General features: G+C 43.4%; 2 protein-coding genes across 3 annotated transcripts; one reads left to right on the top strand and one right to left on the bottom strand.

Annotated features, from left to right (window-relative positions):
- Window positions 1-302: 302 nt before the first annotated feature.
- Window positions 303-5819, top strand: KRR1 (KRR1 small subunit processome component homolog). Of its 2 annotated transcripts, none has more exons than XM_042889845.1 (10): window positions 303-411; window positions 684-862; window positions 1210-1344; window positions 1717-1842; window positions 1995-2078; window positions 2766-2822; window positions 3216-3386; window positions 3556-3633; window positions 3739-3832; window positions 5198-5819. In XM_042889845.1, the coding sequence occupies exons 1-10, from the start codon at window positions 348-350 to the stop codon at window positions 5335-5337; spliced, it is 1128 nt and encodes a 375-aa protein (XP_042745779.1). In that variant the 5' UTR covers window positions 303-347; the 3' UTR covers window positions 5338-5819. The 2 variants fall into 2 exon arrangements, with proteins under 2 accessions (XP_042745779.1, XP_042745780.1); XM_042889846.1 differs by having other exon boundaries at window positions 304-411; window positions 687-862.
- A 3281-nt stretch (window positions 5820-9100) lies between these two features.
- Window positions 9101-16569, bottom strand: LOC122190479 (glioma pathogenesis-related protein 1-like). The gene is made up of 6 exons (XM_042890491.1): window positions 16279-16569; window positions 13327-13572; window positions 11546-11655; window positions 10580-10662; window positions 10026-10052; window positions 9101-9938 (listed from the first exon to the last, which is right to left on the bottom strand). The coding sequence occupies exons 1-6, from the start codon at window positions 16456-16458 to the stop codon at window positions 9787-9789; spliced, it is 798 nt and encodes a 265-aa protein (XP_042746425.1). The 5' UTR covers window positions 16459-16569; the 3' UTR covers window positions 9101-9786.
- Between the last annotated feature and the right edge of the window lie 4431 nt (window positions 16570-21000).

Raw genomic sequence — 21000 nt, 5'->3', positions numbered from 1 at the left:
GCATCTACACAAGTGCTCTGGTTTGATTTTGATGATGCTGGATTTTTTTTCCCTTTGCGCTGCAATATGCCAGCAGCAAATTCAGTGCTGAGGTGCGCGGATGGGAGCGATGTCTGACATGAAAGAGGAAGGAGGAAAGAACGTGCTTGCCGCACGCCCCCCAGCCAAGCCCAACTCCAGGACCCCACGGCTGCTGCCTGAGTGGAGATACGGCAGCTGCCCAGCGCGCTGTGCCGCCCGGGAGCTCGACTACAACGGCGTGCAGCGCGGGACTCCAGTTTCCGGCGTGCCGCGCGGCCCCTGTTTCACTTCCGGCGCTGGGCGGAAGTTGTGTGCGCGCGGTGAGCATGGCGGCTCCTGAGGCAGCGGAGGAAAAGGCGCGGCGTCCCGGCAAGAAGAAAGCGGCCAAAGGTGGGTGCGGGGCTCTGTGGGAGCTGTCAGCGGGTTGTGCGGCTTCTTGGCGGCGGGGTTTGGGCCTGCTGCTCCGCCGTGCTTTCCTTTTCGCTCGCTGAGGGGATGAGGGGCCCGGCCGCGGGCCGGAAAGGGGGTAACTTACGTAAGGAGAAATGCAGATCGCCTCCAATGGAGCATTGCACGCACTGCCTGCTATGTGCCTGCTTTCGGTTATCGCTGCCATCGGTGACAAATGAGAAACAAACTTTATTTCGTTTTTTACTCTCTAGCAGTTGATGAGTCTGAACTGCTCACCGTGCCGGATGGATGGAAAGAACCGGCATTTACCAAGGAAGACAATCCCAGGGGGCTGCTGGAAGAAAGCAGTTTTGCAACGTTATTCCCCAAGTACAGAGAAGCCTACCTGAAGGAGTGCTGGCCTCTTGTCCAGAAAGCCCTGAGTGAGCATGTATGAGTTGTGATGCTGTGCTCTATTATTTGGGAGATATAGGTGTTACTTTTGCATCAAAAGTTGCTGTAGTAGCAGGTGTTGTCCACAATCTGCCAACTTTAAAGGAGATGAGGGGGATAGTGTTTCAGGCCTTGTGATACATAGAGACTGCCAATCTGGTGGCTTTTGTGTGTGTGTGTGTGTGTATGTGTATGTGTCTGAGAGTCATTTTCAGAGGTTTGGATAATGGATTTGCATGCCTGTGCAGTGTGTAGTTTTATATTTCTTAAGTTCATCCTACCAGAAATATAATCTTAGATTCTTATTTTAGAGATTGCTTTGCTGTTTATTTTCACATGTTGCAGTATGTGAATGCAACGCTGGATCTAATTGAAGGAAGCATGACAGTCACTACTACTAAGAAGACTTTTGATCCATATGCGATCATCAGGGCTAGAGATTTAATAAAGCTTCTGGCAAGAAGTGTTCCATTTGAACAGGTTTGTAGCAAATAATATTGTAATGCTTATAAAGCATTAACATAAAAGTATGTTTTCAAAATATGGGTTTTTCAGGTAGTGGTAGTGAAAAACTGGAACAGGTTGCCCAGAGAAGTGGTGGATGCCCCATTCCAGGAGATACTTAAGGTCAGACCGGATGGGGCTCTGAGCAGCTTGACCTACCTGTAGGTGTCTCTGTTGCAGGGGAGTTGGACTAGCTGACCTTTAAAAGTCCCTTCAATTCAAATGATTTTATAATGATATGAAAATATATATTTAAAGTAAGCATAACTGCAAATGAAATGAGTCTTTTGGCTCTTCTGAATAATACTTTTGGATTCAGATGTTAATACCTGCTGCTTGTATCTTCAGGCAGTTCGTATTCTTCAGGATGACGTTGCGTGTGACATCATTAAAATAGGTTCTCTAGTGAGGAACAGAGAAAGTTTTGTGAAAAGAAGAGGACGACTTCTTGGGCCAAAAGGATCTACTCTGAAGGTATAAGATTTTACCATAAAAATCTTAGATGTAGACCTGTGCGACCTGCTGTAGGCAACCTGCTTTGGCAGGGGGGTTGGACTCGATGATCTCTGGAGGTCCCGTTTCAGACCTTGAGCTCACACTGACTTTATTCGTTTTTGTTGTTCCAGGCCCTCGAACTGTTAACCAACTGTTATATTATGGTGCAAGGCAACACTGTTTCAGCTCTTGGACCTTTCAGTGGGCTAAAAGAGGTAAGAGAAGGCAGATGAGTGGTTTCTGTAGCCCACTTTTGTGCCCAGCTCTGACATGGATTGCAGGCAGAATCTAATGGCCTCAAGAGTTGTCCTTTCAGCTACATGTTAGTGCTGCTTCTATGTGAATGCCTATAATCTTAGCTCTTGAATTTTGTTAGTTGCTGAAAAAGTATTTTTTGTTTCTTAAGGTAAGGTTTAGCAGGCATATCAAAGGGGTGCCTTCTTATAATTCTGAATAATGTATCTACTTCTGCTTCTTTGGCTTTTTTTTTTTTCCTCTGTAGATTACTGTGCAGAATTGCTATAGTTAAGAGATTTAAGTGAAAATACTGCAGTGCTAATGGCATATAGCACGGGTGAACATCTCATGTATTTTTAGTAATTCTGTAGGGAAAAATACATGTCAAAAGCTAAAAAACAACGTAACATCCATGGTGGCATGAAAGTAGTGCTTGTGGGTGATGCTGGAGTGTATCAGAAGCCTGGCAGTAGAACTAATGATATTTTTGAAGCACTGTGCCTTCTAGTTGGCTTTGTGGCTTTTTCAGTCTAGCTTCTTTTGTTGTGCAGCTAGGAAAGAGAAAAGTTCTGATTTTGAAGAATCTTAGGGTACTTAATATTTTAATTGATTAGAATATGAAGTACCTGCTGAGCGTACCGTTCATTTTCTTTTATTAAATGCAGGTTAGGAAAGTTGTTCTGGACACAATGAAGAATATACATCCCATATACAACATTAAGGTTGGTATGGTCTGGTGTGCACCTCTGAAAGCATTATGTCTTTGCACAGAGCTTTATGTTAATAGTTATATGTTTCAATGTAGTAAACTGCTTGTGAGTATTTCTGTTTTGTACTTTAAAAAAAAAAATAAAATAGTCTACTTGCTGTGGATATGTTGTCATATCATTGACAGTATCTGAGAAAATATCATGTTTTCTTCCCTTTGATTGTTTGCTTGATACCTGCTCATTTAAATTGTTCCCATCCTGAGACATATTCACCTTTCTGCTTCTGTTCATAATTAAATCCCTCAACTATTAGTATACTATCAGAAACTTTTAGTCTGGAGCTCTTAGGCACTACTGCAATACTGTTGTTTTATTCTTCTTTGTGACGTTCTAAAACTCCCAAAGACTTTGATGATCAAACGTGAATTATCAAAAGATCCTGAACTGAGGACACAAAACTGGGAAAGATTTTTGCCTAAGTTCAAGCGGAAGAACTTGAAAAAACGCAAGGAGCCAAAGAAGAAAAATATTAAGAAGGAGTACACACCATTCCCACCTCCACAGCCAGAAAGCCAGGTCAGCTGAAACTTTATTTGCTTATGCAGCAGTATGTGATGATTTTAAATCCTGCTTTTGTTAAGATGAAGTTAACGGGCTTTTTCTGTCAAGTTTGTATTTCCTGATACTATATATCTGGCTGATAATGTATAATTTTCTAGAGCTTCCTGATACTTTTCTTGTACAGATTGATAAAGAATTGGCAAGTGGTGAATATTTCTTGAAAGAAAGCCAGAAGAAACGAAAGCGAGTGGAAGAAATAAAGGTAAACTTATTACAACCAATTAAAAAGGGCTTGATTTCTGTCTTCGATTTTTCTCCCTTTTGCCCTGCTCTATTGGTACTTCATACTTGTTATTGTTAACTTTAGGCAAAGCAAGCTGATGCAGTCAAGAAGAGACAAGAGGAAAGGAATAAAGCTTTTATCCCACCGAAGGAAAAGCCAGCTGTGAAAGCAAAGAGAGGTAACATTTTTTTTTTCCCCATTCTAAACATTTGTAGTGTAAATTCCTAGCCTGATGATGTGGAGATGTAGCCATAGGAAATAAGAAAGGTCATGCTACTTACATATTAATACACTGTATATTGCAGTTTCTTGTGAGCTGAAGAATTCGTATACTTCTTAAACAGTGTATATTGTGGAGCACTGATTTGTATAAAATACTTTTTTGTGATAGCAGTAAATTTTCTGTAATCATGCTACTGCCTCTTCTGTGTATCAAATAGTGTGCTCTTCCAGCTGGTAAGTGTTTTGAATGAAACCATTCAGTCTTCCAGTACTAAATAACAGAAATACTTTGTATGTAGAGAAGAACTGAGTTCCAAAAAGGGCACCTGATGGTGTGTAGGAATTAACCCTGTGAGGTGGCAGAGTTGGACCTAAGCTCATGACTCTTGGCCAAAAGAGAAAATACCAGATGAATCACAGAATCATGGAATGGTTTGGGTTGGAAGGAACCTTAATATCCTAATTCCAGCCCCCTCCTATGGACAGGGCCACCTCCCTCTAGACCATGTTGCTCACAGCCCCATCCAGCCTGGCCTTGAATGCTTCCAGGGAGGGGCACCCACAGCCTCACTGCAGCCTGTTCAGTGTCTCACCACCCTCGCAGTAAAGAATTTCTTCCTAATATCTAATCTAAATCTACCCTCTTCCAGTTTAAAACCACTTCCCCTCGTTCTGTCGCTCATGTCCTTATAAAGCATGTTCTTAAAATGTTTCATGAACATAAAATAGGATACTCTTCATGCTCTGTCACTTCCTGTAGAAGTCTCTTACAAAAGTTTTTGTGCAGGGATCAGACTTTTTCCAGCAGCCATCATTAATGCATGGCCAGGGAAGGAAAATAAGGATGGTACAGGCATGTCTGTGAACTCATCACCCTAGTTACATGCATATATATAAAATGCCATGAAAGCTCTGAAAATAAGTACTCAATAGTTTATTCTTTTTATGTAAGACCAACCAAGGCAATAGACACATGTCCAGCAGACTGTGTATGTAATAATCTTGGACTACAGCTGTGGTCTGATGAGCAGGTGATAATTTCTAAGTGTGCAGTGTAGTAGGGCATCAGTTTTCAAATACAGTTGTATAGGATTTTTTTATGTAACTATTCCTTGAATTCTGTTGAAAGAGGATTGTGTATCATTTTCAGTAAAAATGGTAAGAATAGTTTATAAAATTGTTAGCAAACATAAAATTAGTCCTAACCAATGCTACAGCATGCAGTTTACCATGGATACATACGAAGTAATCTTACAGGCTGTGAAAAATCAGGAAAGTAAAACTTGTGTCTGTTGTTTGTGCTTGTGTTTTTACTGTGTAGCCTCCACTGAGAAAAAAATTGATATTGAAGCTATCAAGGAAAAAGTAAAGAATGCAAAGAAGAAGAAATTAGGAGCACTTCCTATGGAAGAAGTCAAGTTAAAAATGGCAGCAGACGAAAAGAAGAAAAAAAAGAAGTAATGCACCACTCGTGCTTACTTTCTCCTACAATAATGAATGTTTTCACACTTGGAACAACTGAGACGTGGAGTAAACCACTTCTTGCTGTCAGCGTAGTGTGGATGAGAAAATCCTAGGCAGGAAGATTGTTCTCTTTTCACAAGCCCATTTTAACAAATGGACCTAGGGCAGCTATGCAGAATTGTCAAAGTTGGTGTACAAAATCTGCTCTCTCATGTTTTTTTGAGAAAGTGAGAGTGTATTTGGGTAATATCTGTCTGCCTAAAGGAAGTTTTATATTAGAAACATTCAGGGGTTTGATACAGAATGTGAAACGGTAAGGATTGGAGAACTCAGTGGGAGTTAAATGGAATACTTCTATGAAAGGCTACCAAATAAATGTCAAGATAGGCAAGATTTATTAGCTCTATTAAGCTTTTATTTCTGTACAAGCTGTTTTTCTTGTGTGTCTTGTCTTGGTGTTAATAAACTATTTTAATATATTGACGATAAATCCTTTAATTAGTCATCTATTGCAAAACCTACATCTTGTATTCTTGCAAGCAAGCTCACAGCTTTGTGTGAGGATTAGACAGCCATAATCTTAATTGAACGCCATTAATAAATTGTCATTTATTAGCATTATCTTGTTAGGCAGAATGTAACACAATGCAAGTGTGCTGCAGGGAAAACATAAATGTTACCTTTCTTTAAATGTGTTCTTAGTTCATTTCTTACAAGAAATGAGAACTTAGGTTCCTTTTAACTTTGTTCAGCCCCTTCCCCTTTTTTGAAGGAAGTACAAATGGAAATTATGATGAAACAGAGTGCACTGGAAAAGCAGATGTTACTTAGTTGATGCATCTGAGGTTCAAGAAGCAAATGTAACAGTAAGTAGGTGGTCAGGCCACACCAGTTTCACCACAGCGTTTGAGTGCTTTGCCAGACTTTGGAATTCTGATCCCTTGCACATGTGGTAAAGATGATTATGCTAGAACACTGCAGCTCACTTTGCTTTGGTTAGTGGCCTTTTATTTGACACTGGTCAGTGAAAACACAGCTGTTTTCTTTGTTACATGTCTAAATAAGAATTTAGAATGTACGTTAAAGAGTCAGTATGTGTGTGTGCACGGACAAAATGATCTAGGATTCTTGCCCTTTAGGGTGGGGGGCAATATTGGTACCCCTTTCCGTTGCCTGACCTTTTCTTGCAACTTAGTTCTGGAAGAGAAAACTCAATACTCTATCATCCATAAATGTCATTTTAAGTCCTTGTAAAATCATGTAAGAAAGTACTGCTCAACAGATGCTCCACTGAGAAAATAAGAAAATTACCCATCTCAGAAGCTGTAGAAGGCTGATACGTTTAGGATACCAGCCCTATGATAAGCTCTTAGACATGTTATCTGATACGTAGCTGTTGATGGTGTAAAGGGGAGACTTGAGCTCAAACATCAGCCTGGGCTACCCCCAGAGGCATTGCCATGGTTCTCATGTGATCCCACAAGTGAGTGGGATCACAACTTCAACAGTAATCTGCAGAGTCCAAAGCCAGTAAAGAGGAGCTGAACTGGATTCAGGGGAGGTGCAAGGAGGGAGAATCCTCTGTTATATTTTGGACTGAATGAGGCCCCTTTTACTGCAGAAGGTCCCTGCAGCAAATTTCTGTTTGCTAAAATTAAGTTTATATCTTGTTCCACGATGTAAAGGGCCGTTTTTGTAGGTTGGCCTTTTATTTCAGGAACCTGGTTTGGCTAAAAAGGCTTGCTGCTAATTAAGTGATTGTTTTCCCGCTGGGCCAACCAACTGTGTGGTTGCCTGAGTCACAGAGCAGGAAAATGTACGTTAGCTTGGTGGCAGCCTGACCTTAAAATGCATCTGTGTACTTCCATGGAAATGTATGTTTTGAATTTTGGTTCCCCAGCTGAGGTATGTGTGTAGGTTGGGCATCAAAGCCCCAACCGCAGTAGAACTTGCTTGATTTCATGGAGTCTTGTTCTGTTTTTTATGAGATGAAAGGGTTATGTTTGACCTTTTTTGGTTGTTATGGCTGCTGAGTTTCAGGGATTGTTGGTTAGACTTCTATTTAGTTAAACAGGAAAATCTAGAAAGGCCCTTCATTCATGTAAGGAAGGCAAACCAAGGATTTGTGGGCTTAGAATCAGCTTTTTAGTGGTAACCACCTGCACTGGGCTCACTACAGTGCTTTTGACACCTATTCTGATGTGTCTTAAAAAAAAAAAAAAAAGAACAGAAAAATAAGTTTAGAAGGGCAAAGTAGTTGTTTTGGTAATTTCAGAACTAGCTTGAACTTTTGCAAATTATCTCCTTAAACTGATTTTAGAGACTAGCAAAGTACTCAATGGCTGTTTCTGTATCCGTATTTTGCACTGATCATGTGGAAGTCGCAGATGGATGCCATAAAAAGAATGTGAACAACTTGAGGGGGTTTAATCATGAGGAGTTAAATGTCTGGATTTTGGGTGTCCTTAAAAAATGAGATGCAGTTGTTTGGCTTGGACTCCTTGACTTTCTGGATTTTTTGTTTGAACGTTACCATGCTGTAGAATTTGTTGTGGGTTGGTTGTTTTTTTTTTTCCCCATGAGCCCCAGTGATTTACAGGTTTTTTTTTTTTTAAATGAAGCTTTCTCTATGGAATTCCCTTCAAGCTGCTAAGGTATGTGGTTCAGTGGCAGCACTGTGAATGTTCTGAACTTTAAGGGCTCTGTGTTGGTTCTGTTTACTCTCCTGGAAACCAAGTATAGATTAAACTTAGCAGGGGAGCATTCCTGCTGAGCTCATTTTGCTCCCTGGACACAGCGTTGTATGCACTTTCCTTTCCTCCATTTCTTCTTCCATCAGTAGGACCTTTCTGCACATGGGGCAGATGCTGGCATAACAGCCCTTCTCTGCAAAAGGACACTGCAGAGTACGTCCTGCTGCCAACATGTGCTGGTTATCGTCCTTGTGGGATTTCCAGATGGGACTTTGCAGTACAAAAAGTGTGAGGCGTGAGTGGTGCTCAAAAAAGTGTGGCAAAAAGGTAAGTGGGAATGAAAGTGGCTGCCCTTTTCAACAGATAGACCCGTGGAATCTGTAGTGAGGATTTTTTATTTATTTAATTTTTTTTTAACAAAATTGTCTCTTTCTATTTTGGCCAGAACAGGTGCTGTGACGTCGGTCACTGGATGGCAGAAAAGAGGCTCTGGCACAAACAAATTGTAAATATAAGTGAAGGACAAGGAAGAGAATTAGGAATTCTGTCCCTGACCACATTTACATTTTGGAAAATGATTTATTGAGGACATGCTGTGATGCTGAGATGATTCAAGTACTAGCAGCTAACTGCATGGAAGAATAATGTCAGAAACTCTGGGTTGCAGTTGCAGTAATTCCAGGTGAGACTGACTCCAGGAGTGGCATCAGAGCAGGACCTGTGCAGCAACACTGACAGAAGTGAGCAATGAGCACCACAGACAGGAAGCAGCTGGGGGACTCCCTGGATTCCTGCATAGAAGCACCCAGCAGAGTGGTGTGATATATCGAAGGGGCCTGGCTGAACCCTGCCTGCTCTGAGAACAGCCTCATGGAGACTGGAGCTTGGCAGCCACTGAGCCCAGAGCGCAACTTTGGGCACAGCACAATTTTTAGAGCACTGCTCTGTGTTTCCCAGCATCGTGTTTCTTGGCATTGTGCAGGCTGGAACTGAATGTATTTGTTCTGGGTTTGTGCACCAGTGGACCTTCAGATCAGGTTGCAGATACATGATCACCGTGCATGAGAGGCAGGAAATAGTGGTTTATTGTTTGAAGCAGAAATAAAAAACCTCATGCTCAGAAAAAGAAAAAAAAAAAAAAGGAGTTTAAGGTGGTGCAGAGTCACATTTAAACACGGGTGAAGCTCTGTGTCTTGGCAGAGATGATGTGTGTTTGAAAACAGATTCTAAGCAAAGAGAAATGCCAGTGGTCCCTGTGCACTGCGATACAGGGAAACGCACTGCCTGCTGTGGGATTCACATGCTGGAACTCACCTGTACCCAAAAATTATGAGGTAAAAAAAAGCTATAAATGATAAAAGAAAATCTCTCCAGGCTACCCAAAACCATGCTGCTGCGTCTTGCTGGAGGAGTGCAGAGAGCTCAATAGGCATAGAGGAGTCTGCTCTGCTGGGCTGCAGACACCCCACTCCCTCCCTGGGAAGTGTGGCAAGCTGTTTCATGGCACACCCATCTCTGCCACAGTGCTCCACTTTGGAAAAGTAAGCAGGTAATTTAAAACCAGCTACTGATTCTGAACAATGAGAAGGCTCCTTATCAGCTCTGCCAGCTCCTCCATGAAATGGGGATGGTATTTCTATATTTAGAATGATTTGTGAATGCAAACAACATCTCCATCCATCTCAGCTCTGCCAGTAGCTTAAGCACAGGGAGAGGATGAATCAACCTCAGTGCTGCCACAGCCTTCTATGAGTTACTTGGTGGCAGGTGCTATGGACCAGTATTTGGGTAGGATCCAAGTGGCTACAATACTCAGAATAAGAAGTAACAGCCTTAAAACAACCACAGAGATGCAGTACTCATCGCAGGCAGGTCTGTCCCAAGCTGGGTGCCACCTGGAATCACCTGGAGGCAAAACAGATCAATTATTTCAAGTGTAACTGCACTGGGGACAACAAACCGAGGCATTGATTTAATATCTGTGGTACTTACTAATGACTTTGTCACGCTCAGTGTTTCCTGGAGAGAGAAGAAGAAGTGAATGTAAGCAGCAGGCTTAGAATCTGTAAACAATGTGAGTTATAAAAGAGAATTCGCTCACAGTGGGCTGACAAGAAATACAGTTGTGTTTCTTTCCAGGAAGAACCAAAGACCTGTAGATTTCCAGAGAGTGATTCTGGGGCTTTGCTGCAGAGACCTGAATTGCATCTTACTGAGTGCCCCTGCCAGTGGCTGGCATGGAGAGGTCTTATTCCTCAGGTACACTTCACTCCATCACCTTTTTTTTTGTCCAGCTCTCAAGTTCAAGATCCACTTGTCTAGCTGACGTCAAACAACCCCAGCAGCCAGGGATCCCCTCTCATTCCTTGATGCTGGTATTTTAGAACCTTTACTATCCATGGGCATCACTGCTCTCTTGGATCCTCATTGCATTTTTTTCAGACAGTATTTGGGAATAAGGGATGCTGTGCTTCCTGCCAGAGTCTTCGTGCATGCTCCCTCTCTTTCTACACGTGCCTGTGGAGGAGGGTGGGTTGCCTACTTACGACACAGATTGTCAGCGCACTGCTCGCCGTTGCATTTGCTGCATGCTGCTCCTGTCTCGTATGGGTGCCGTCTGTAGTTCCCACTGTGAAAGAAAATAACATTGCTTTGAAGCTGCCCTTATGAGGAGATGGCAATCCCTTCTGCTAATTTACTTCTGAACTTGAGATTTTCTCTGCTTGTATTGACAGTGAACTGTGTCCTGGTCAGCCCTGCCTGACTGCCCTGCTCCCACCTTGCCCAGGAGGTGCCCAGGCTGCTCCATGAAGATTTTGGCAGGCAGTAAATATCCACAGTAAGGGCTTTGTACTCTATGCTCCCTGTGACCTTCAGGGCTGAGCAGATCAGGGCCTCAACCAGGACCAAGAAAACATCCTGCCCTCATAAGCTGAGACCAAGGTTCAGCAGGTCCTTCAGAGCCTCCGTGTCTCTCTGTACCTCAGGCAGCAAATATGCTACTTACAATGCATATGAAGGATCTCTCAATAAAATTCTGTCTTGAGCAGCCCCAGCATCACATGTCCAAGCTCTCATACTAAAGCTCAGCCTGCAGCTACAAGCACTGCACACTTCAGTATTTACTCAAACCATTGACCAAGAGACCTGATTCTGCAGACAAATGTGTAAATATTTTCACATCTTGGATCTGCACCTTGGCAACCAACTGGGGCCACCTCAGCACTGAGGAACAAGGGAACAGCTTTCAAATGATCACTTAGGTATGCTTATTTCAGTGTCTTATATTTTACCTTTTCTACCAGCACCACTGCTTTCTGGCTACAATATATAACTCCCATTTACTCAAACTAGGGTTGTTTGGATAGATGTATGTATCTTTCTCTGCTTTGAGGACCATTTCTACCCATAAACACAAGAAAAAATGGTCTGATCCTGTCAAATTGCACATTGTGGGAGGGAAGAAGGGGCAGGATTTGAATCCTCTAAAATATTTGTCCTGGAAACCTTACGCTGGCCCATAGTTGCAGACGAAGTGTGCTGCGTTGGTTCCTGAGAAGTATGACACTGTGGGACAGAAGTGGACAGCACAGCCAACCTTGTAGCTTTGAGCCCAAACGACCTGGAAAGACAGACACAAACATTGGTGGCTGAATATTTGGTTAACAGCTACACTTTTAGGGAAAAGCCTTGCTCTCCTGTATGTTACATGTCAGATAGGCTTTGGAATGCTCCTTGGATGTGATTTGCAGTGGTAAGCAGTAGTGATGGATATCTAAATAATAGCTTGTTCTGAAGAACATCTGGTTGTTTTAACTAATTCACTAGATGTTTATTAATTTATTTGATGACCAGAGGACTGGAGCACCTCTTCTATCAGGACAAACTGAGAGAGCTGGGTATTTTCAGCCTAGAAAAGACTCTGGGGGACCTCATAGTGGCCTTCCAGTACCCAAAGGAGGCCTAAAGGAAAGCTGGGAAGGGACTTGTTAGAAGGGCATATAGCAACAGGATGAGGGAAAATGGTTTTAAACTGGAAGAGGGTAGATTTAGACTAGATATCAGGAAGAAATTATTTACTGTGAGGGTGGTGAGACACTGGAACAGGTTGCCCAGTGAGGCTGTGGGTGCCCCTCCCTGGAAGCATTCAAGGCTGGATGGGGCTGTGAGCAACCTGGTCTAGGGGGAGGTGTCCCTGCTTATAGCAGGAGATTGGAACTAGGTGATCTTAAAGGTCCGTTCTAACCCAAACCATTCTATGATTTTACAGTTAAAATGGCTGAAAGAAAGAGAAATTGATTGTGACAGATAGTTTTCCTTTCTTGCAAAGGAGAAGGTGAAATTTGTCTCCTTTCCTTCGTGGTAATCCATGATAGTTCTGCCTTTCCCACTGGAGGATATAAAATCTGTGAGTACAAAGCTGTTTGCTGTCTTCTACAGGGGTTTACTGCACAGGCAAATGACCAAAAAGCAGGGAGCTACAGGAACAACAGGAAGAAGGAGCACATTCGGGTTGCAGTCTTGCCTTCTATAACCACAAGCATGACTGACATAACAGAGACAAGAGCATCAGATCCTCTGCGTAGCATGAGTTATCCAATTCAACTCAGCACCACATACCCTATTTCCCTTTCCAAAGGGAAGCCTGCAACTTGTTGTTTGCCAAGTCCAAGAACAGAACAGAATTTCTTTGTCAGAATTGCAAGTCTAGTTCATAAAACCATAGAATCATAGACCCATGAAAGTTGGAAAGGACCTCTAAGATCATCTATTCTAGCCATCCACTCATCACCGCCATGTACACTAAACCATGTCCCTAAGTGCTGCATCTCCATGTTTCTTGAAAATTTCCAGGGATGGTGATGACTCTACCACTTCCTCAGATAGCCTATTCCAACACCTCACCACTCTTTCTGGGAAGAAATTTTTCCTAATATCCAAGGTGAGCTTCCCTTCGTTCAGCTTAAGACCACGACTTTTTGCTTTGTTGCTGTTACCTGGCAGAAGAGGCCAACCCCACCTCACCACAACCTCCTTTCAGGCAGTTGTATAGAGCAATAAGGTCTCCCTAAAGCCTCCTCTTTTCCAGACTGAATAATCTCAGTTCCCTTAGCCATTCTCCATATGACCTGTACTCCAGGTCCCTCAGCAACTTTGCTGCTCTTCTCTGGACACCAGGCTCCATGGCTTTGATATATTTCTTGCAGTGAGAGGCCCAAGACACAGTACTTGAAGCCTCAGCAGCACTGAGTACAACTAAACTTGACAGAGTTGGAGAAGTGTGATGCCTTACCTGTGTGTAATGGCCACATACTCTGCTACAGCTATTGCTGGTGTACGTGTAGTCTCTGACCTCTTTGTACCAAGAGGTGATGGCTCCTTGCACTGAAAAAATTGAAAGTGAGCCAGTCCAGAGATTTTCTCCAACAGGAGTAAATCTGGGGTGAGCCTGCCCTGGCTCTTGGAGGTATATGTTATGTTTAAACTCGCATCTCTTTGCCCAACCTCTTGCAGTCTTTGCCAAGTCTGGATCCCAACTCTGCAAAATAAAGACAAGTAAAAATGACTTGGTTATCTTAGCAATGCAGTAGTGCTGAACAGATTTTGGAGAAGTTGTGTCTATATGCTGCAGGTTCGCTTGTTTATTTCTGCTGAGACTTCGAGTGCTGTATGGTAGACTGACTTGTAAGTTCCAATGGGAATCTAGTCACTCATTAAACATGGGGAAGATTTTGGAGAGGTGGACAATTGTGTCTGACATGCTTGTTGAGTGCCAAGACTTGTGCATCGAAGTGTGTGGAGCACAATACAGATTTTCAGGCTGTGCCACTTAAGGGTGAATGTTAATTTAACCTTTAAAAAAAAGTATTTATAGAAAGCCTGGAAGAAGAGGGTTGTGCTTTCTGTCCCAAACTGTCTGAAATCTCATGCAGCCTCACAGATTAGGGCCGCTGCTTGCCGGTCAAGTCACAAACATGCAGGATTTTTGAAACAGTCTAAACTCAGGGAATTTTGTGGCTTCAAACACTAGCTCTGAATTCATATTTGTGGAATCACTCACTCACAATTCAGTCCAACAAAGAGCTGTTGCATAAGCCATTGAGTTGTATGAATGTCTTTTGTTTGCACTGGAGGCATTGTCTGATTCCACTGGGTTTTCTTGTGTACACAATCTGATTGAGCAAGCAGTGTTATCCCTCCTGGAAAACAGCTCCTGGAGCTCTGCTTAAGCACTGTGTCATGAAAATTAAGCTGTTCAGTACTGCTGGAGAATTTCTGATTGGGCTTTTGTAAAAAAATAAGACTTCCTTATTTATCCTTCTGTGCATGGATTAAAATCTCTCAGTTGCTTCTGCAAACAATGGGATCACCAGAGAGAAACTGTTTTGATCTGATCGTGACTGAGGAAAGATTTGGAGGTTGCTGAATTTCATGCCTATGTTTTACATAATATAGTCTTTTTGTACTGAAGATGTCTAAAACGTGGTTTTTTTTTTTTTTTTTTTTTTTTCTAATTTTGTGCAATGAATAAGTAAGGAGAAATTGCCAGATGACATCAAAATAGATCTACAAAGATTTGAAAATATTTTGTAACCACCTTCTTCCAATTCTCCCTATGCCAATTATTTGGGAGAAGTGTTGTCCTACAAAGCTAAAACATAAATAATAAGTCTAAGAACTCAGTACATGGAATAATAAAGGTAAGCTTGGTAGCAGGGGGTCTAAATGCAACTGAAGATCTGTTGTTTCCTTAGATGATAACTTTGAAGGATAATTAACACGATCTCGCCTTGTTCAGGCATTATCTCCCAGTCCTAGCATTGCTGCAAGCTGAGACAGAGGCTGCAGTTCACATTTTGGCAATGCTGTGAGGTCACAAGCAGAAGACTGTGACAAAAGCTTTGTGACAGCAGTTGATAGGTTAGTCCTCCGCAGTCCCATTTTTCAGCCTCTGCTGGAGAGTTCGCACCCCTCTTTTCTTCTTCATCCTGCACTAGCATTAATAATAACAGCTGTATTACAAATGTGGCTGGTTAGGCTTTGTCACTTGTGCTTAAAGGAGTTTCTGTCTTGCATTTTGTTTTAAAAAGTATTTTTTTCCCAAAGGATGGAAATGCCTTGAGTTCATATCCTTCACCTTTATGCATCTAGATGACAGTTATCAGCAGGAAACAGAAGTGTTCTGAGAAATAAAAAAGTTTTCTTGTTTTCCTCATTTTTGTAGCACTAAGGTCAATTACAACAATGAACATATATGATCTTCTCAATTTCAATACTTCTCCTTTTCTCATTGATTTTATAATGTATTTCACTGCTTTATCCACAACAAATTCTTACTGGGAGAGGTCATACCCAAGACTAGTTTTTTTGCAGCTCTTTAAAAGAAAGCTGCCATTATTTTAGTTCTTCTCTTCTTTGTGGTGACCTGTCTTTGTTTGCTTTTTTTTTTTTTCCCTGGTCCCAGATCTTCAGCTTTTCAAACAGAAAAATCAGGCACAAAATCGCTGCAATTTTAAAAAGATGGATACTGCTCATAGCAAGACTCTGTTAGTACAGAGCTAGCGAAGCGGTTTAGAAAAGGTTTTAGAAAAGGTCTGGAGCAATATGCAGTGGAGGTTTGGTTTGCCCCACTGAAGCTACTTCCCAGGGCTGGGGTTCTTTTGAGTCACAACAGATTGCCTTTTGCATGATGGTTGCAGCCAGAGATGGGCACCACTGTGCAGGACCAATGCCTCCAGCTATTGCAGCTGCTGCACTTGTTTTGGCTTCCTTTGCAGCCCAGCACCTAGGAGCTGCAGCTAACAGCTCTCTATTGGCTCAGGCTGCAGAGATCTTTGCAAAGAAAGCTAAAAGAAAAGCTCTCCAAAGCCATCTGGCAATGTTTTCTGCACTTGCCAACTCAAGTATGAAAGGTTGTGCTAAGGTCTGCACATAAATCACACCCCAGGCTGATAAACTGCAGTGCCTTGTAACGAGGAGCCTTTTCACAGCACTTTTCACAGTGCTAGGCTTAGGGTTAAAATTTTGAGTTTTGAATGAAAAAACTAAGTCAGCTAAGCTACACACATATCTGATTGTGTAACACCATCCAACAATCAGAGCCTTATCTTCTGCTTTAAAGAGGAACTGCAGCTATGATCCCAGGAGTTGGTTTCTTTTTCATTTTTTTTACATTTGATTAGAAAAATCATCTTTAACAACTGTAAACACCACACTTGCATGTAAACTGTGAATATCCCCTTACCATGTACAACATGTTGCTGGCTGGGGGGCTCACTCCAGACCGGAATCTGTTGTGCGTTCTCACACATTCCTCAATGAACTCTGCATCTCCAATATCAGGCAACGTCTCTGGTTGATAGAAGCCAGAAGAAAGGCAGAAATGCAATAAAGCCAGCTCACAAGTGAAAAATCTGCTTATCATGTTACTTAGCCTCCAGTCTGTCAGCTTGAAGAACAGAACACTTCAGCTGCGTAAGGTGGCTTTAGCTCTCCTTGCAGCTTGTGGACTTGTGTTGCTTGGAAGGCTCGTGGGCTGGACTTGTCTTAGCCATGGTAATTGACTGCAGCACATGTCACAGGAAATGAGTCATATTTCAAGAGCGTTGCTATGAGAATAGGGAAATTAAGCTACGAATTCACATTAAAGCCGCAGAATCTTTTTCTCTCTTCTCTTTCACTGCAGTGGGCAAGCTTCTCGTCTCCTAGCCCTAGGGCTTCTTTGTTTTTGTAACCTGCCATCCATAGCAATCACAATGGGTTACAAGAACGTTTTGGATATTTTTTCTGCTTTTCATAAAAACAGCATTGCTGTTAAGTTTGCCATTCTGAGACAAAATGCAATGAGACATAACTGATCTGAATTAAATCTTTTACTATAGTAGAGCAGTCACTGTGGCTGTACTTGCAGTTACTGGCTAAGTGTGACTTAAATGTACTATGCATACTGATGGGTTTCTTCCGTGATCACTTGCTTGTGGTATTTGTTGCTCCCAAGTTTTCCTCCCCAGCTTTAGCAATTCATGAATCATTCCCCGTGACCCAAGTCTGCAGTGGAGCTGTGTGCCACAGAGGTTGGTGCTGCCTCATGCTACATGCCCAGCACCCACACTGGGCTTTTCAGCCAGCAGCTGCTGTCCCAGTCACATTGCCTCACATACCCCAACACCCCCTGCCCAGACCCACCACCATCACCACCCTTTCCTCACAGTGCCTGTAACTATAATCTCTCCACCACGCTCAGCACCCTTTCTGTGACCCAACTTGGACATCTTCATGCGAATGAAGTTGGATTTCTTCCCACTCCATGTTTCATTTTAGGAATTTGCAATTTTGGATACTTAGGTGTAATTCACAGTTACCACTTCTGTGCATGCGATGCCATAAATGTTGGCCTTGGTCATAGCAAGTTATGCTGTGGGCCTACAGAAGCAGCCCCACCAGGACACATTACGTGCCATGGGTTGCACACCTCAGCTTTTTGGGGGAGACTGTTTATGGGCAAGAAAGCCCTCTGAAGGAATCAGGTGCAGGAAACACCACACTCTTAATTTCACTACAGATCACTTCTTAAAGAATAATAGGGTGGATTGGGCCCTGCCAGCAGTCAAGCACCCTCTATGAATCCTTCTTTGTTTTTGGCTCAAAGCTTGCTTCCTGAGGTATTTCTTATGATAAGACTGACTTGTCTAGGAGATGAGTGATGGGTGTTGCATGTGCCAATCAACATCACTGTGTGGACAATTTTACATTTGAAAGCATTTCTTTGGAGCTGTTTGCCTTTGGAAGAAAGTGCTCAGGACTGCTTACTGGCAGAAGATCTAGCCTGTGACCAAATAACTCCAGCTTGCAATGGGAGACTGGGGGATGAAACCATTGCATCCTGTGAAGGCAAGATACAAATTGGCGCTTCCCTGTTCCCTCTTATCTGCTGGCAAGGCCCGGAAGATGGGAACAAAGGAGTTTCTGCTGAGATCTCAGAGCCAGAAGCTGCCACTCAAAAGAGAGCTGATTCGACCAATTTGGACTTATAAATAAGTTGGTTCTACCATTGAGAAGCTGCCATCACCATCGCCATGGTCACTATCATTGTCAACAGAACAATGCCTGATGACCCACCACTACTGAAGACTGAGCTACGAACCACGCTGGATCCATGGTGGTGACTATCTCCCTCTTGTTTCCCAGAAATACTCCTTGCTTCTTTCTTATCTTTTGTATTGCCTTTCTTCCCTTCCCCATCACCCTAATTTGTCATAGTGTCTGTCCTCCCATTCTCTATCACCCTGATTAAGATTTGTAATAAACTGGTCAGACCAAAAGTTGAACCACTGCTTCTTTATCTCACACCGAGTATGCAGATATCAAAATCTCCTTTCCCTCCTATAAATTGGAGCAAGACACACCCACACAGCCACTCACTCAGTCTCCATTCCCAGCAGAATGGAGGAGAAAGCAGGAATTAAAAGATGAGAAAACTCATGAGTCAGGATAAAGACAGCTCAACAGAAGTGGAGATGAAGGAGAAAAACAAGCAAAATAACAAGCGCTGTGAAGGCAATCACCCTCACAGACAGATATATAGATGCCCAGTCTGTGAGCAGTGGCCACCCTGGAAGAAACCCATGCCTCTTCTTCCTCTACTCTTGATTTCATTTCTGAGCACAATGTTACATGATGTGATATATCCTTTGGCCAATACAGCTCAGCTATCCTGTCTGTTAAAGGCATAATAATAAATAATAATAAATAATAATAAATAATAAATGCATGCATATATATTCTCTAAATCTTTATTTAAACCCTTTAATTTAAATCTTTACTTATCTCTCACTGTGAAAGATGGCAGCAGACAAGAACTGACAATGGTCAAGTTAAATATGTATTTTCTTATATGGTGACATTTTAACAAAAGCCTGAATACCTAGTGTTCATTTTCTTTGTGTGATGCCACATTCACAGAATCACAGAATCACAGAGTTGTAGGGGTTGCAAGGGACCTCCAGAGATCATCGAGTCCAACCCCCCTGCCAAAGCAGGTTCCCTACAGCAGGTCGCACAGGTCGGCATCCAGGCAGCTCTTGAACATCTCCAGAGAAGGAGACTCCACCACCTCCCTGGGCAGCCTGTTCCAGTGCTCCGTCACCTCACTGTAAAGAAGTTCTTGCGCACATTTGTGCAGAACTTCCTATGCTGCAGTTTCCGGCCGTTTCCCCCTGTCCTGTCTCCACTCACCACTGAAAACAGTCCGGCCTCGCTATTCTGCCCCCCACACCTTAGATATTTATAGACCTGGATCAGGTCCCCTCTCAGTCTTCTTTTCTCAAGGCTGAACAGACCCAGTTCACTCAGCCTTTCCTCATAGGGGAGATGCTCCAGGCCCTTCACCATCTTCGTGGCCCTCCGCTGGACTCTTTCCAAGAGATCCCTGTCTTTTTTGTTCTGGGGAGCCCAGAACTGGACACAGTACTCCAGATGAGGCCTCACCAGGGCAGAGTAGAGGGGGAGGATCACCTCCTTTGACCTGCTGGCCACGCTCTTTTTAATGCACCCCAGGATGCCATTGGCCCTCTTGGCCACAAGGGCACACTGCTGGCTCATGGCCAACCTGTCGTCCACCAGGACACCCAGGTCCCTCTCCACAGAGCTCCTCTCCAGCAGGTCATCCCCCAACCTGTACCGGTGCATGCAATTATTCCTCCCCAGATGCAAGACTCTACACTTGCTTTTGTTAAACCTCATCCAGTTTTTTTCTGCCCAGCTCTCCAGCCTACCCAGGTCTCGCTGAATGGCAGCACGGCCTTCAGGCATGTCAGCCAATCCTCCCAACTTCTTATCATCAGCAAACTTGCTGAGGGTGGCCACTATCCCCTCATCAAGGTCATTGATGAAGATGTTGAACAAGACCGGACCCAGCACAGACCCCTGAGGAACACCGCTGGTTACAGGCCTCCAACCGGACTCTGCACCACCAACAACGACCCTGTGCGCTCTGCCAGTCAGCCAGTTCTCAACCCACCTCACTGTCCACTCATCTATCCCACACTTCCTCAGCTTTGTTATAAGGATGTTGTGGGGGACAGTATCAAAAGCCTTGCTGAAATCAAGGTAGACTACATCCACTACTCTCCCCCCATCCACCCAGCCGGAGACAACATCATAGAAGGCTACCAGGTTGGTCAAGCATGACCTCCCCCTGGTGAACCCGTGCTGACTACTCCTGATAACCTCCTTTTCTTCCAGTTGTCTGGAGATGACATCCAGCACAAGCTGTTCCATCACCTTTCCAGGGACAGAGGTGAGGCTGACTGGCCTATAATTGCCTGGATCTTCCTTCGTGCCCTTTTTGAAGACCGGAGTGACATTGGCTATCCTCCAGTCTTCAGGGACGGGTCAAAGATGATCGAAAGCGGTTCAGCAATCACCTCTGCCAGCTCCCTCAGCTCCCGTGGATGCATCCCATTGGGTCCCATGGATTTGTGAACATTGGTGTTGCCTAGGTGCTCTCGGACAACCGCTTCCCTAGCTGAAGGGAGGTCTTCCATTCCCCAGACCCTCTCAGTAACCTCCAGGGTCTTGGATTCCCGAGGGAGAGCTTTTTCACTGAAGACAAAAGCAAAGAAGGCATTCAGTATCTCTGCCTTCTCAGCATCCCCCGTTACCAGAACACCCCTGTCACTTAGCAGGGGAGCCACATTCTCCCTAGATCAATTATGACACCAGAGAGTACCATAGTGACCCCATGGAGCTCCATAGTGACCCCATTAAAGTTCCATTGTCACCACTTAACAGCTTATTAATGACCATATAGACCTCCATAGTGACCCCACAGAGCTCCATGGTGACCCCATTAATGTTCTATTCTTACCCCATAACAGCTTCATTATGACCATAAGAGCTCCATAGTGACGCCATACAGCTCCACAGTGACACCATAGAGCTCCATAGTGACCACATAAGAGCTCCA

This window comes from Lagopus leucura, unplaced genomic scaffold, assembly GCF_019238085.1.
Source record: "Lagopus leucura isolate 7727_CA_CO unplaced genomic scaffold, USGS_WTPT01 Super-Scaffold_100159, whole genome shotgun sequence".
NCBI classification, from domain to species: domain Eukaryota; kingdom Metazoa; phylum Chordata; class Aves; order Galliformes; family Phasianidae; genus Lagopus; species Lagopus leucura.
Note: the sequence above shows the minus strand (reverse complement) of the source record. Positions and strands in the feature narration are given on the sequence as shown.

Coding starts and splice junctions, on each gene's coding strand:
- KRR1 (XM_042889845.1), top strand. CDS start 348: ATGGCGGCTCCTGAGGCAGCGGAGGAAAAGGCGCGGCGTCCCGGCAAG. Junction 1,843..1,994: donor CAAAAGGATCTACTCTGAAG/GTATAAGATTTT, acceptor TTGTTGTTCCAG/GCCCTCGAACTGTTAACCAA. Junction 2,823..3,215: donor ATCCCATATACAACATTAAG/GTTGGTATGGTC, acceptor AAACTCCCAAAG/ACTTTGATGATCAAACGTGA.
- LOC122190479 (XM_042890491.1), bottom strand. CDS start 16,458: ATGATAAGCAGATTTTTCACTTGTGAGCTGGCTTTATTGCATTTCTGC. Junction 13,573..16,278: donor CCAGCAACATGTTGTACATG/GTAAGGGGATAT, acceptor TTTATTTTGCAG/AGTTGGGATCCAGACTTGGC. Junction 11,656..13,326: donor TATGTGGCCATTACACACAG/GTAAGGCATCAC, acceptor CTGTCTTTCCAG/GTCGTTTGGGCTCAAAGCTA.